At 44.4% G+C, this 13,293-nt stretch overlaps 1 protein-coding gene across 1 annotated transcript in view; it reads right to left on the bottom strand.

The window, feature by feature from the left end:
* Positions 1 to 11,077, bottom strand: part of LOC147422918 (uncharacterized) — a 42,143-nt gene extending 31,066 nt beyond the window's left edge. Inside the window, exon 1 of the mRNA XM_086501171.1 lies at positions 10,851 to 11,077. Within this exon, the coding sequence (XP_086357297.1) occupies positions 10,851 to 10,970 (120 nt within the window). The 5' untranslated portion in view covers positions 10,971 to 11,077. The remainder of the gene's footprint in view (positions 1 to 10,850) is intronic.
* Positions 11,078 to 13,293: the final 2,216 nt, after the last annotated feature.

Genomic DNA, 13,293 nt, shown 5'->3' with positions numbered 1-13,293 from the left:
AAGCGATATGTTCTCTCCGGGCTCAAGAGGAGTGTCAATCGGTCTGCAGCCTGTCATCTGAAATCTCTCCAAGATAGTCTTCGCATACTTCCACTGAGAAAAGAAGATGTCGTCAGGTGTCTGAAAAATCTCGAATCCAAGAAAATTGTGAAGAAGCCCAAGATCGTCATCTCGAAGCGTGTCTCCATAGCTTTCATGATCGACTTGATCCTACTAGTCAATGAGCCTGTAAAAATGAGATCGTCCACATAGACAATCACTATCACAACCAAAGAGCCATCCAAGACAACATAATAGTTGGAATCTGATGAGGACATCGTAACCCCAGCTTCACGAGAAACTGGTCAAGTGTGAAGTACTACTTCGTCCAGCCTGCTTCAGTCCATACAATGCTTTCCACAACTGATAGACCCAATCCTCCTTGCCTGGTATACGAAACCGAGGAGGTTGCTCCACATAAATTTCTTTATCCAAATCTCCATTCAAAAACACACTTTTGACATCCATCTGGAAGATAGGCCAACCAAAGTTGGCTGCGAGAGCAAACATTGTGCGTATGGTAGTCATGCAAGCGGTGGGAGAAAAGGTCTCGTCAAAGTCCACGCTTGGTCGTTGTGTGAAACCCCAAGCAACAAGTCTCGCCTTGTGTTTGTCGAGGAAACCATCGGCCTTGTACTTTGTCTTGAAAATCCATTTCGTAGAAACCACCTTCCGCTTGTAGGGCCTGGAATCCAAAGTCCAGGCTTTATTCCGCTCGATAGTGTCCATCTCTGTCTGCATGGCACGCTTCCAACAATCATGCTGGAGTGCTTCCTCCACCGAGGAAGGCTCAACTGGTGAAGCCTAAATCTGAGACATGAGTGTGCAAAGTTCACTAACTCTACGCCGTCATAAACTTGCCTCTCCTTGAGGCGTGCAATTCGTCGAGATTGTCCAGGGTTTGGCGAGTCTGGTAACTTCGTGACTCCAGAACCAGGTACTAACTTCTCCTTGCGAGGTTGGACCGCCTCCATCGAAAGAGAACCATCATCCATATCAGAATCGAAATCTGACATGGCATGATCGGGTGAAGTAACTCGCTGCGGTGTAGAGGGTACAAGAACAAGAACAGGGATAGGGGTAGGATCAGGTGTGGGAGGTGGACGAGGAGGAGGTAGAGAAGGTATAGGCTTGGATGTTGCCCCTCTGCAGATGTGCTGAAAAGCTCCATGAAAGTCACATCACGGCTAACTGTGGTGGTCTTGGCGTCAGGATCATAAAGCCGATACCCATCAAACTCTCGTGAATGGCCCAGGAAGAGGAGCTTCTTTGCCTTGAAGCCTGACTTTTGTCGCTTCTCCTTTGCCTTGAAGCCTGACTTTTGTCACTTCTCCTTTGGCACATGGACAAAGGCCGAACACCCAAAAACTCGAAAGTGTGAGACAGAGGGTTGTACAACTCCCGTTCAAGTGTGATCTGTCTGGCAAACGAGGTCTCCTCAAACTGGTCAAGAATCCGTCTCCACAATGGATGTACATGCTCCTCTTTGGAAACTTTCGAGGTTCATCATAAGAAAGGTGAAGACTCGTATGTCGCAATCCACCCACTCGTCGATCTGGGCTTGAGTCGCGCTGGGAAGGGAAGGCTGTGTAGCCGAATAGGTGAAATCATTCAACCATTCCTAGAGTCGATGGTAGGCAATGATTGTGCAGACACGTGTCCTCCACACAGAATAGTTGTGTAAATCCAACTTCTTCTCCTCGGCCAACTGGGTGAGGGCATAATTGTTGGATGTAGCGTTGGCAGATGCCGACGTAGTCACAGAAGTGGAAGTGGCAGTGGTCGCCAAAGACGTGGTGGCCCCCTTCTGGGACTACTGCTGTTGTCCCACTAAGTGTGCACTTTAGCAATGGATTGCTGAGACAAATTTTGCAAACTGAGAGTCTTTCGCAAATTTAATCATCTGCTTTCTGCACTCGTCAAAGTGCTGTCGATGTTCCATCTCTTGAGGTTCGTACTGAGTAGGCCGGGGTGGCCCATACTCTTCCTTTATTAAATTGTTAAAATCTTCTGCATAGTCTCCTCTCGCATCAGCAAATGCTTAAGAAGACTACTAATTCTTGTCGGAATCCATAAGTGTCGCGAAATAAGGGATCGGATTTCCCAGTAGAAAAGAAATCGGTCGTGCTCTGATACCACTATAACAAACTTGCACACCCCAAGTCAAGATTTTATCGCAACACAACAGAGATTCACTTCAAAATAGTTCACAAGAGACGACACAGCCCGGCATAGTTCTATGCCAAGAGATCTTGGCCCCAAAGACTAGATTCCTTGCAGAGTGAGGCCCTTGGGCTTATTTATTCTTTTAAGGGATGCCCAAAAGCAGAGCCCCAAAAGTTTCAAATAAAAAAAAAACTACCCAAAAGCAGCCAAAAACAGTCAGCGCAATTTCCATACGCTGTCAGCGCTTTTTGCGAAGATCCGTACACTGTCGCGTCAGCATGTCAACGCGTTTTGCGTAGATCCGTACAGTGCTGCAACGTCAACCTGTTCGACGCGTTTTGCGGGTGTTCCGTATGCTCTGTCCGTACACTGCCACGTCCATAGTCAGCGCATTTTCCGGGAGTCTGCAGTTGTGTGTGTGTGTGTGTGTGTGTGTGTGTGTGTGTGTGTGTGTGTGTGTGTGTGTGTCCGAGGGTCTGCCACGTCACCAATTTGTGACAAAAGATTACACGGAATATTTGGTGAAGTTTAAGAATTATTCTACTTTAGATGACGGAGCAAGAATTAGTATCTTATCCCGAGATTCTAGAAGGATATGTACAAGCACTACAATTGAGAACAACTGTTTAGAAGCTAGAGGGATGTTGCTAAATGGACTATTCTCTTATGGTTTTGAGTAATTTCTATAATTTGAAATTAGGATATTTGAATGTGTACACTTGAATTGCAAAAGTTAGGAACTGTAGATCTACTGGAATTGATAAAAGCCATTAGGAACGCACAACTCTGATGTGTCATATGATGGGTGATATTAAGCATCGCGAAGGAGTTGTACCGTTAGTTCAATGGGAGAGATCGAAAAGTGGGTATTCTCAATGCGTCACATGGTGGGTGATGGGAGTATCGAAAACGGAATATTCCATTGGTCTGTGAGGAAATCCGAATGGGAAAAAGGAATACGCATAAAGACGTAGGCACAAGAATAAAGATGGATTTGAGATGTTTTTTCTAAAAAGCGGAATATTTTTAAGTGCTTTCTAGAAAAAGCAGATGCTTTCCCACGAGGAATCTATGTCTACATTGCATCTGTGCCTAAGAATTGCATCCAGGGACGCCTAGGAAGTGTTTGTGTAGCATTAGTTTGAGTTTTATTGAGTTTTAAACAAGTTCACACAATTCTAAAAGATGATCGACTATCCACTTAATAAGTGGGCAGCCAATTATAAAAATAAAGCAAGGCTTATTCTAGAAAAGAATCCAGCGCTACCTCAAGGCTGATTTGACGTGCGATCTCTCTCTCTCTCTCTTATCTCGCCAAATTGGCCGCCAACTTTCTTCCTCCTCTAGCACTCCCTCTACTGCTATTGTTGTAGGCTCCCCACCGGCTATTCCTGTCGGCTCTGAAGAGCTATAAAATCAACCAACGTCTTCTCTCTTGGCCCAGAATTTGCCAACGCTAGCTACAAGAGACTCTTCTGCCAAGAATCTGCAAGTGATCATGCGAAGCCAACGTGCCAAGGTCGCAATTCCACACTTGAAGCGGCAGGTACCGATTGTGAATACGCTCTACGAGTTGTTATTTCGTGTGCGCTTTTTGCAGGTACTCCATCACAGAGAAGGAGCGAAGAGGCCTCGGCCTGCGCTCGAGGATTTCAAAAATGAAATCCGGAACAATTTGCGGAGTTCCACGCTCCGGGTGCAAACAAAATTGAGGGCAGGCATCTCATAATTTCCCGCACGAGACGGAATTGACGATCAAGTCTGAGATTAAGAATGGAAAGTTTCTCCGATTCTTGCGCTTGTAAAAACATTGGTTCCCAATACTGTGTCGATCTTCTCCCTTGTCTCTTTTGGTTGAAAGTTTATTTATTTTCAGCTTGTTGATTACTCGTGTGCACTCCCGTATGTGACAGATACTGACTCTGTAAGTCTGCCCCTAAAGATGATGATACCCATTCTTTAAGTCTATGCGACTAAAGATGCTTGCACTCTGTAACTTATTGAGAATGTCATCAATCCAAGGGATCGAAAACGATTCTTGATGTGATCTTGTTTAGAGATTGGTAATCTATGCACATACAAAACGAGCCATCTTTCTTCTCGCACCAGTAGGGTTGGACAGCAATAGGAAGAAGTACTTGGCTGTATCAGACCTTTCTCTAGAAACTCATTTACTTGCGTCAACAAAACTAGAAAGATTTACCTTGAGGGGGTTGGTTAGGAGGAGAGCTACCCGGCACAAGATCATGCGTTGATCTATCTAAGGTGAGAGACTTCTCGACATAATCTGGAATCGGATGGATCCGGTAGCACCATGGAATACCCAGGATAATGTCACATCCTTCGATGGGTGCCATCAAAAATGATTCTCGTTCCTTGTACTCACCAATCTGAAGATTAAATTGTCTTTGCACAAGAGTTGCATTGGTGGTCAATCCTTCCATCGGAGTGCCCAATTAATCAGGTGTAAGGCACACGCGCTCTGCAATATCAAGAAAGATGAAGTTGTTTGTAGATCAATATCATAGAGCATCAATACTCGCTAGTTGATCAAAGATCTCCAACCCTTAAGAAGCTGACGCTTCCCTTTCTTTGTTTCCGTATTCCCTTGTACATCAGGAATAGAGTTTGAGCTTGGTGGCGCGGGTCCCTTATTCATTTGCTCCTTCTAAGAAACTTGTTCCTGTCGTTGCTACCGAACAGGGCAGTTAGGCTTCATATGTCCTTTCTCTCCATAGTAAAAACACCTTCCTTCGTTTGTACTTGGGCGAGTGGCAGACATTTAATCCGCTTGTCAGTGCCCTCTGGCTTCTTAGACTAAACAAAATCCTTAAGAGAGGCGGCGTTTTTTGCAATATCTTCATATATTATCTCTGTATCACAAGGTAAGTGCTTTGTTCTATCTTCCGGGGAGTTCCAATAAAGTGTAGGTCCTCAACAATGATTGTTGACTCCATCATCCTCTCAAGGGTATCATGAGGATACACCTTCATACTTTTCCGAAGTTGGGTTCGTAGGTGTGCTTCAAACTTTCGCATCTTCTTCTCGCACGAAATCTTCATGAAGGGTGTAACTTTTCAAAGAACCGACCAAAACTTGTCAACATAGTTGGTGACTTTCTCATGTTCCTTTTGGGCGAGCCAGTCCGATTCCTTCAGATGCCTTCTCGAAGTCAAGTGTAAGGAATTGTTCATAACATTCAGCTTTGCACTAAGTCCATGTTGTGGCCTGAGTACCTTCCAAAATCTTTGCCAACCACCAATTGCTTGCTATCTCCTTAGCATACATCCCAACATTGACGCAACTTAGATTTTTTGGTGAAGTTTCCATTAGCAAAAGCAACTTCAAATTGTGTTGCTAGATTGGATTTATCTGACTGAAAAATAATTCTAAATGAATTATTGGAATTTTAAATGAGAGGGTTTTTCTCACTGAAAACATCCGAGTACAGATATTTCTAGTGCGTCATTTAGAGTAATGATAGGAGCACTGTGAATGACAATACCTGTAAGGCCACCAGGAACGGATACTTCTGAGGCGTCACATCGGATAAGTGACTCGCAGCATGGGGAAGGAGTATTCGACCATCCGCGAATGGACATCTCTGATGCGTCATAGGATGGGTGACATAGTGTTGCTAAATAGTCTTTATCTGACATAAAAATAATTTTTGGATTTATAAGTGAGAGGGTTCTCTCGCTTGGAACACAAGGAAAAATAATTCTAAATGAATTATTGAAATTTGAAGTGAGAGGGTTTTTCTCAATGGAGACATCGAAGTACAGAGTATTCCTAGTACGTCATTCAAAGTAATGGTGGGAGCACTGAGAACAATATCTGTAAGGCCACCAGGAACGGGTACTTCTGATGCGTCACATCGGATGGGTGACAGGGAGCATCGGAAAGAAGTATACGACCATCCGGGAGTGGACATCTTTGATGCGTCATAGGATGGGTGACATAGAGCATCGCGAAGGAGATTGTACCGTAAGTTCGGTAGGAAAAGACTAGGTGATGGGTATTCCTAATGCGTCACAAGGTGGGTGACAGATGCATCGGAAAGGGAATATCCATAGTCGGGAGGAAATTCCGAACTGTGTTAGAATTGTGCACAAGGAAAAGCAAGCACTTGAATGAAGATGGGTTCAGAGGAAACTTTGAGGAAAAACATATGCTTTCTGAGAAAGCAGGATTGCTTTTCGGGAAAGTGAGGCTTTTCCGCAAGGAAGTCTATGTCTACATTGCAATTGTGCATGTGATTGCATCCAAGGACGCCTAGGAAGTGTTGTGAAAGCATTGTTTTAATAATAAAGTTTTATTGAGTTTTTGGGCAGATTCAAACTATTTTTAAAATACGCCGGCCGCCCACTTACCAAGTGGGCAGCCATCTGATAAATAAGGCAACAGCGTTTTCTCTCTCTCTCTCTCTCTCTCTCTCTCTCTCTCTCTCTCTCTCTCTCTCTCTCTCTCTCTCTCTCTCTCTCTTTCCGACCCGCGATCTCTACGCGAGCAGCTAGTGCTCTACTTCTTTGCCGTGGCCAGGGAGCTATAAAAGCATCACACATCCTCTCCCAGAGGAAGGACCAGTTTTCGCAAGGAGGAGATGCTGCTGCAAATTTCAGCCGAAAAGAAGACGTTGCCGGTGATGCCCATGGCTGCCCCTAGCGTACCAGATGTCGCCAGGACCCAATGCGCGAGTTCCCTTGCGGAGAAGTGCCTACGCAACATGTTTCCATCGCGACAAGCTGCTGTTTTTCTCTGTTTTCAGCCCATAAACGTCGTAGACGGGGCTGATTTACCTCTTTTGCGTGTAGGATTAAAAGAGAGGATTTTATATGTAGATATCTCTTCCGAGAAATTGCTTTTCAAGAACCGAGTTGCGTTTCGAGCGTCGAGACTTTGAAGGTAACGATTTTCATGTTATGATCTCTAAGTATTTGTTTGCAGGTGTACTTCCTCTTAGTGAGGGAGTAGGAGCAAAGGAAGACATGAGCCTCTATACGAGAAAGTGCTCTGAGGAACTAGAGCCAGATCGGCCCAAGGATTTCGTACACGAGTTTGGGAAGTAGATCCACGGATCGGAGAGAGGTAGTCTCTCGAGTTGGGGATCTGGAACTTGAGATTCCCAAGGAAGGACTCCGTGTCCAAGAAAGCAGAGTAGTTCTGCGCTCTGGAAACAAAGCCGGAAAAGAGACGCAGGGATGCCATGCCCTGAGTCTGGAAGGTGAGATCCAAAGGTGAGAACCTTGATTCTCAAGGGTTTGGAGTAAGGAACGGAAGTTCCTTGGAATAGGGTTTTGCCCTAGGAATAGGAAGTCAAGGCTTCCGGAAACCATTAAGTCTTATTCTAGAATGAACGTGGTAATACGTTCGGTTCAAGTGCTTGTATAGACTTCTCCTTAGTAATAAAGATACTATTACGGGTGGGGACCAGCCCATCTTGTGGTCCCCAGTATTGTGTCGATCTTCTCTCTCTCTCTCTCTCTCTCTCTCTCTATCTATCTATCTATCTATCTATCTATCTATCTATATATATATATATATATATATATATATATCCTCTGGCTTCAATAATAAGTGACAAATCCTATTTATCCGAATATATTTTATATTGCTATGCACTCCCGTTTGTGACACATAGAGCATCGCGAAGGAGATTGTACCGTAAGTTCGATAGGAAAGGACTAGGTGAGGGCATTCATGATGCCTCGCAAGGTGGGTGATGGGGCATCGAAAAGGGAATATTCCATAGTCGGGAGGAAATTCCGAATTGTGTTAGAATTGTGCACAAGGATGAGCAAGCACTTGAATGAAGATGGGTTCAGAGGAAACTTTCAGGAAAAAATAGATGCTTTCTAAGAAATCGGGTTGCTTTTCGGGAAGGCAGATGCTTTGTCGCGAGGAAGTCTATGTCTACATTGCATCTGTGTATGCGGTTGCACCTAGGGACGCCTTAGAAGTGTTGTGTAAGCATTGTTTTCAACTTATAAAGTTTTATTGAGCTTTTGGAAAGAATCGTACTTTTTTTTTAAAGGGCTGGCCGCCACTTAATAAGTGGGCAGCCCTCAATTAAAATAGGCCAAAACAAAAATTCAGTGCTCTCATATTGGCAGCACACAATCCCTTCGTCTCTTTGGTTGAACTCCAGCGCTCTCTCCTCCTCTATGGCGCCCCTCTCCACCCTGTATTCCTGCCAGCAAGGTTGCCTCTATTCCCGCCGGCTGCCAAGAGCACTAAAAACACATTCTCTCTCGCTTGGGGAATCATTAGAAACAGCCAATGCTATTAGCAAGGAGGAAAGCTGGTGCAATTTTCAGCGGAGAAGATGACGCAGCCGGTGAGTCTCGACTCTCATGGCTGCCCCAAGTGTCCCAGATGTTGCCAAGACCCATTGCGCGAGTTCCCTCACGAAGAAGTGCCTACAGAGAGAGTTCTATCGCGCAAGTTGTTGTTTTTCTCTGTTTTCAGCACATAACGACGTGGACGAGGCTGATTTACGAGAAGGATCCCAAGAACACACCTCTCCTATGTGTAGGATTGGAAGATACATTTCTCTGTGCAGAGATCTCTTCCAAGGAATTGCTCTTCGAGAACCGAGTTGTTTTTCAAGCGCCGAGACGTTTTTCATGTTATGATCTTTAAGTGTTTGTTTTTAGGTGTACTACCTTTTCACGAGGGAGTAGGAGCAGGGAAGACACGAGCCTCTGCAAGAGAAAAGCGCTTTGAGAAACTAGAGTCAGATCAACCCAAGGGTTTCGTACCTGAGTTTTGAAAAGTAGATCCATGGATCCATGAGAGGTAAGACTCTCGAGATGTGATCCGAAAGTTAAGATTTCCAAGGAAAGTACTTCACCTCCAAGAAAGCAAATTTGTTCTACTAGAAGAGGACTCTGGGAACAGAGTCGGAAGTTGAGGGATGCTATGCCCCGAGTTTGGAAGGTGAGATCCAGAGGCGAGAACCATGGTTTTCGGAGAATTCGTAATAAGGAACAGAAGTTCCTTGGAATAGGATTCTGCCCTAAAAATCGGAAGCTGAGGCTTCCAGGAACCATCAAGTCTTATTCTAGAACGAACGTGGTAATACGTTCGGTTCAAGTGCTTGTATAGACTTCTCCTCACTGATAAAAATACTATTACGGGGGGGGGACCAACCCATCTTCTGGTCCCAGTACTGTGTCGACCTTCTCTCTCTCTATCTCTCTCTATATCCTCTGGCTTCAGTATTAATGATCAATTCTATTTATCCGAGTATATTTTATATTGCCATGCGCTCCCGTTTGCGACAATGGTATCAAAGCATGGTCTCCTCTCTTTCTCTGTAAAGGAGAAAGACTCTGGAAAGATACGAGAAGAAGCCATGACACGCCAAGAGAGAAGCAAGCAAGCGGAACCCTAAGCCCTGCAGGAAAAAACTCGCATTGTTGGAAAAAGTTTCTCTCTGCAAGAAGTCAACAAGACTTGAGATTCTCTGAGAAGGCGACAAGAGCATGATGCTCAAGGACCTAGAGAATTGGAGGAGCGGAGTGCTCAAGATCTTCCAGAACCGAGAAAATATCCATGAACATCAATCCAAATCCATAGCCAAGAAATCCCATCATTTCGAGAAGGATATGAAGAAGGTCTCTAGACCTAGGAACACTCCAGTCAAGTTTGATACTTTTGACGGAAGGGAAGATGTCTCGAAAGCTATCTAGACCTAGGAACACTCCAGTCAAGTTTGATACTTTTGACGGATGGGAAGATGTCTCCAAAGCTCACTTTCACTTGACACTTTGAAGTTGCCTTTGCAAACGGCAATTTCTTAGAAGCGGCGAAGGCATCAAAGAAGATTGGGATCGATTACGTGAACACATTCTCGGATAAGGAAACTTCTGGATCTATTGGAAACACGTGAATGACGGGTTGCCTGTGTGACTCATCAGATTGATGATTAGATATCCTCGAGGTACTAGAGGAAGGACATGAACCAGGAAGGTAAGTATTGAATTATTGAATTTTCGTTTAATTTAATTTTTAAGTTCTCTTTTGAGAAAGGACCATCTCAACTCACCATTGAGCAAGATCTATAACTTTTCCGATTTCTCCCTGGCAGTTCAATTGGACCTCTACAGTTGAGGACAACTATTTATAAGTGAGAGGGATGTTGCTAAATTGGATTTACCTAATTGAAAAATAATTCTAAATGAAGTAAAGTCTTAACTTGCACTAAGCTCTCCAAAGTCTGGTGATTCTGGAAGGATAATGCTCCCCAATTACCAAACTGTCTCTGGGGCCAAGCCCTTGAGACAATCCTTTACAAGGTGGTCCATCATATGACATCACAAATACTTGTTTGGTCAGCCCGTGATCACAATCCTTTGCGAATGAATCACACCCTCCCACTAGTGATCAATAGTCTTTAGAAGAGGAAGCAGAGGTGCTGTTACCACCTACGCAGGCGGTGACTTCATCGGGACAGCTTTTGACAACGGACAGCAGCAAACAGAGCCATGAAGGAGGGCCCACTAGGGCAGCCCTCTCTCTCTCTCTCTCTCTCTCTCTCTCTCTCTCTCTCAACGGGGCAGCTTTTGACAACGGACGGCAGGGCCCCAGCCCTCTCTCTCTCTCTCTCTCTCTCTCTCTCTCTCTCTCTCACGCTTACCCACCTGCAGAGTGAAGTTCACGTATTCCTGTACGTCCGAAAAAGCTTCATCGGCAGCTGCCTGCAGCTCCTTCTGAAGATTAGCCGCCGCCAAGGAGCTATCTGCCTCCGAATGATAACTCATGCTAGACTCTCTCTCGGCTCCAAGGAGAGGGTACTTTTAGTGAGGCTGCGTTCAAACTACCTGGAACACGGAGCGTCTTGGTGATGTGGAGAGACAGGTATGATTCGGACCCATTAGCGTGACGGGCGGCCATCAACCTTCGGCTCAAAGCATGGACAAGCGTCGATCCTCTGACCCTTAGGATCTCTATTCGTTGCTTCAAAATCTACTCTTTATGAATAGCTAGTATTGTAAATGAAACGGATCCGAGAACCAATTGATGAAGAGTCTGACGTTGAGTCAGGAGACACAAAAACAGCGACGGCCATTGATGAAGCCAACAAGGAAGCTCTAGTCTTTCTTGGTCCCAATTTTGACATTTCCGATTTTGTGTGGAGACACATTTTTCACTTTCTCTTTGGCCATCATGAGATTTCCATTTCGAGAGATGGTAAAAGGGAACGAGCTGCGTGTTGGAAAAGGGGCAGCGATGTTCCTTCCATGTGTAGTTTGAATGGTCCCTAAGGTATTTTTAGAACACTCCCTCTCACAGTCACTCTCTCTCTCTCTCTCTCTCTCTCTCTCTCTCTCTCTCTCTCTCTCTCTCTCTCTCTCTCTCTCATTTTTTACCATGATTATCCAAGGGCCTTTTGGTGAATCCATGAACCTGAGCGTGTCATGTCAACTGGAAAGAGTTTTGACGTTGCGAGTAATATGTAATACAGCTACGTCGCCATAACTTTCAACAAGAAGCAGTAAAGCAGCAACTAGAAACAGGAGCGCAAGGGGATCGAGGTGTTGATAATCATCTTTCAACAAATAAAAAAACTGATACTAAAAGCAGGTTGCAACTATAAAAAGCCCAGTAACCAATGTGTTGTGGAGCAAGAGAGACCTTGATGGTGTTGCATGCAACCAAGAGCGGGAGAGAGAGCGTGTTGATAATCATCTTTCAACAAATAACAAAACAGATACTAAAAGTACGTTGCAACTATGAAAAGCCGAGTAACCAATGTGTTGCAGAGCAAGAGAGACCTTGATGGTATTGCATGCAACCAAAAGCGGGAGAGAGAGCGTGCTATTGTTCATCAAGAGTAGAGAATTTATTGGTTGTTATTCTGACAGGTAAAAGCTATGGCCAAACAAGAGCAAAATCCTAATGTCACCAAACAGTTAAAAGATGTGACCTACACACACACACACACACACACCCCCCTAGAAAAATGGGAGCAAATTCACACTGATATTTTAAGGCATGGGTCTATGATTGAAGCAATCAACATGAAAAAGCAAAGTCACGATGAGTTTTTGAGGCAAGATCCAAATAAAGCTCACGAGCAATGATGAGAGAGATCGTAGTAACAAGAGCAACGACGAAGCCTATAGCAACATGAGCAACGAGTCAGAGCCAGCGAAAGGAAAGCTACAAAGAGAAGGGGGCGATTACGGAGCAAAAAAAAATTCATCCCACCACCACTAGCTCTCATTGTTGGCACTTAGCACCCATTGCCACCACCATTGGTAGTTGATTTTGCTAACTTATTACCACCATTTGCCGTCCCTAATCCTACTACCACCACCCATTGTCGCGCCTCTCTCCAGTGGAGTAGCCAAGGACCTCTCTCTCTCTCTCTCTCTCTCTCTCTCTCTCTCTCTCTCTCTCTCTCTCTCTCTCTCTCTCTCTCATTTTTGACCTAGTAGACAAAAGTTCACTCTTTTGATCATAACTTCTTCATCCGAACTCCAATTTGGGTAATCTATACCCGCAATTGAAGAGCACGACGTCCTCTACGCATTGATGTAAAAATAATAAAAATTTGAGTTATGGAAGGCTTTTCTGTAGTAGCATTTAAGTGAATAGGTTCGAGAAAGTTGACTCTCAACTCTTATTTTACATACAGTGTCTTCCGCCACTCACAAGGTGTGGGACGGGTGTCTAACCTCACTCCTATCTTATTGTAGATGTAGCAAGAACCACGAATATAATTGCCAATCCATGGGATGAAGCTGACTCGACTAATGCATAGAGGCTACAAGAAGTTTTCAATCTCTTGGAAAACAATAAACAACTCGCATCTAACTCAAGCTACACTCAAATGACTGAAATCACCAAAAGCTAATCGCTCATCTGTAAACAAATCACATCCATTACAGCATCAAACGACATCCAAACATTACGAAACTTCTAAGACATGTTTATAAGACCTAAGCACACATGCTTATGGTCTCAAATCTCACTTTAGGTCAAGTGCAAAAATCGCGATTATTAACAGCAGTGAGTTTTTGACCTAGTCGTTTTCGACCAGAATGTATCTAAATGCTTAGCAATGATACCTCAATATCC

This window comes from Adiantum capillus-veneris, chromosome 26 (genome assembly GCF_014529385.1).
Source record: "Adiantum capillus-veneris isolate H3 chromosome 26, ASM1452938v2, whole genome shotgun sequence".
Classification (NCBI taxonomy): domain Eukaryota; kingdom Viridiplantae; phylum Streptophyta; class Polypodiopsida; order Polypodiales; family Pteridaceae; genus Adiantum; species Adiantum capillus-veneris.
The sequence above is the reverse complement of the archived record's forward strand: the minus strand, read 5'-3'. Positions and strand labels throughout refer to the sequence as shown.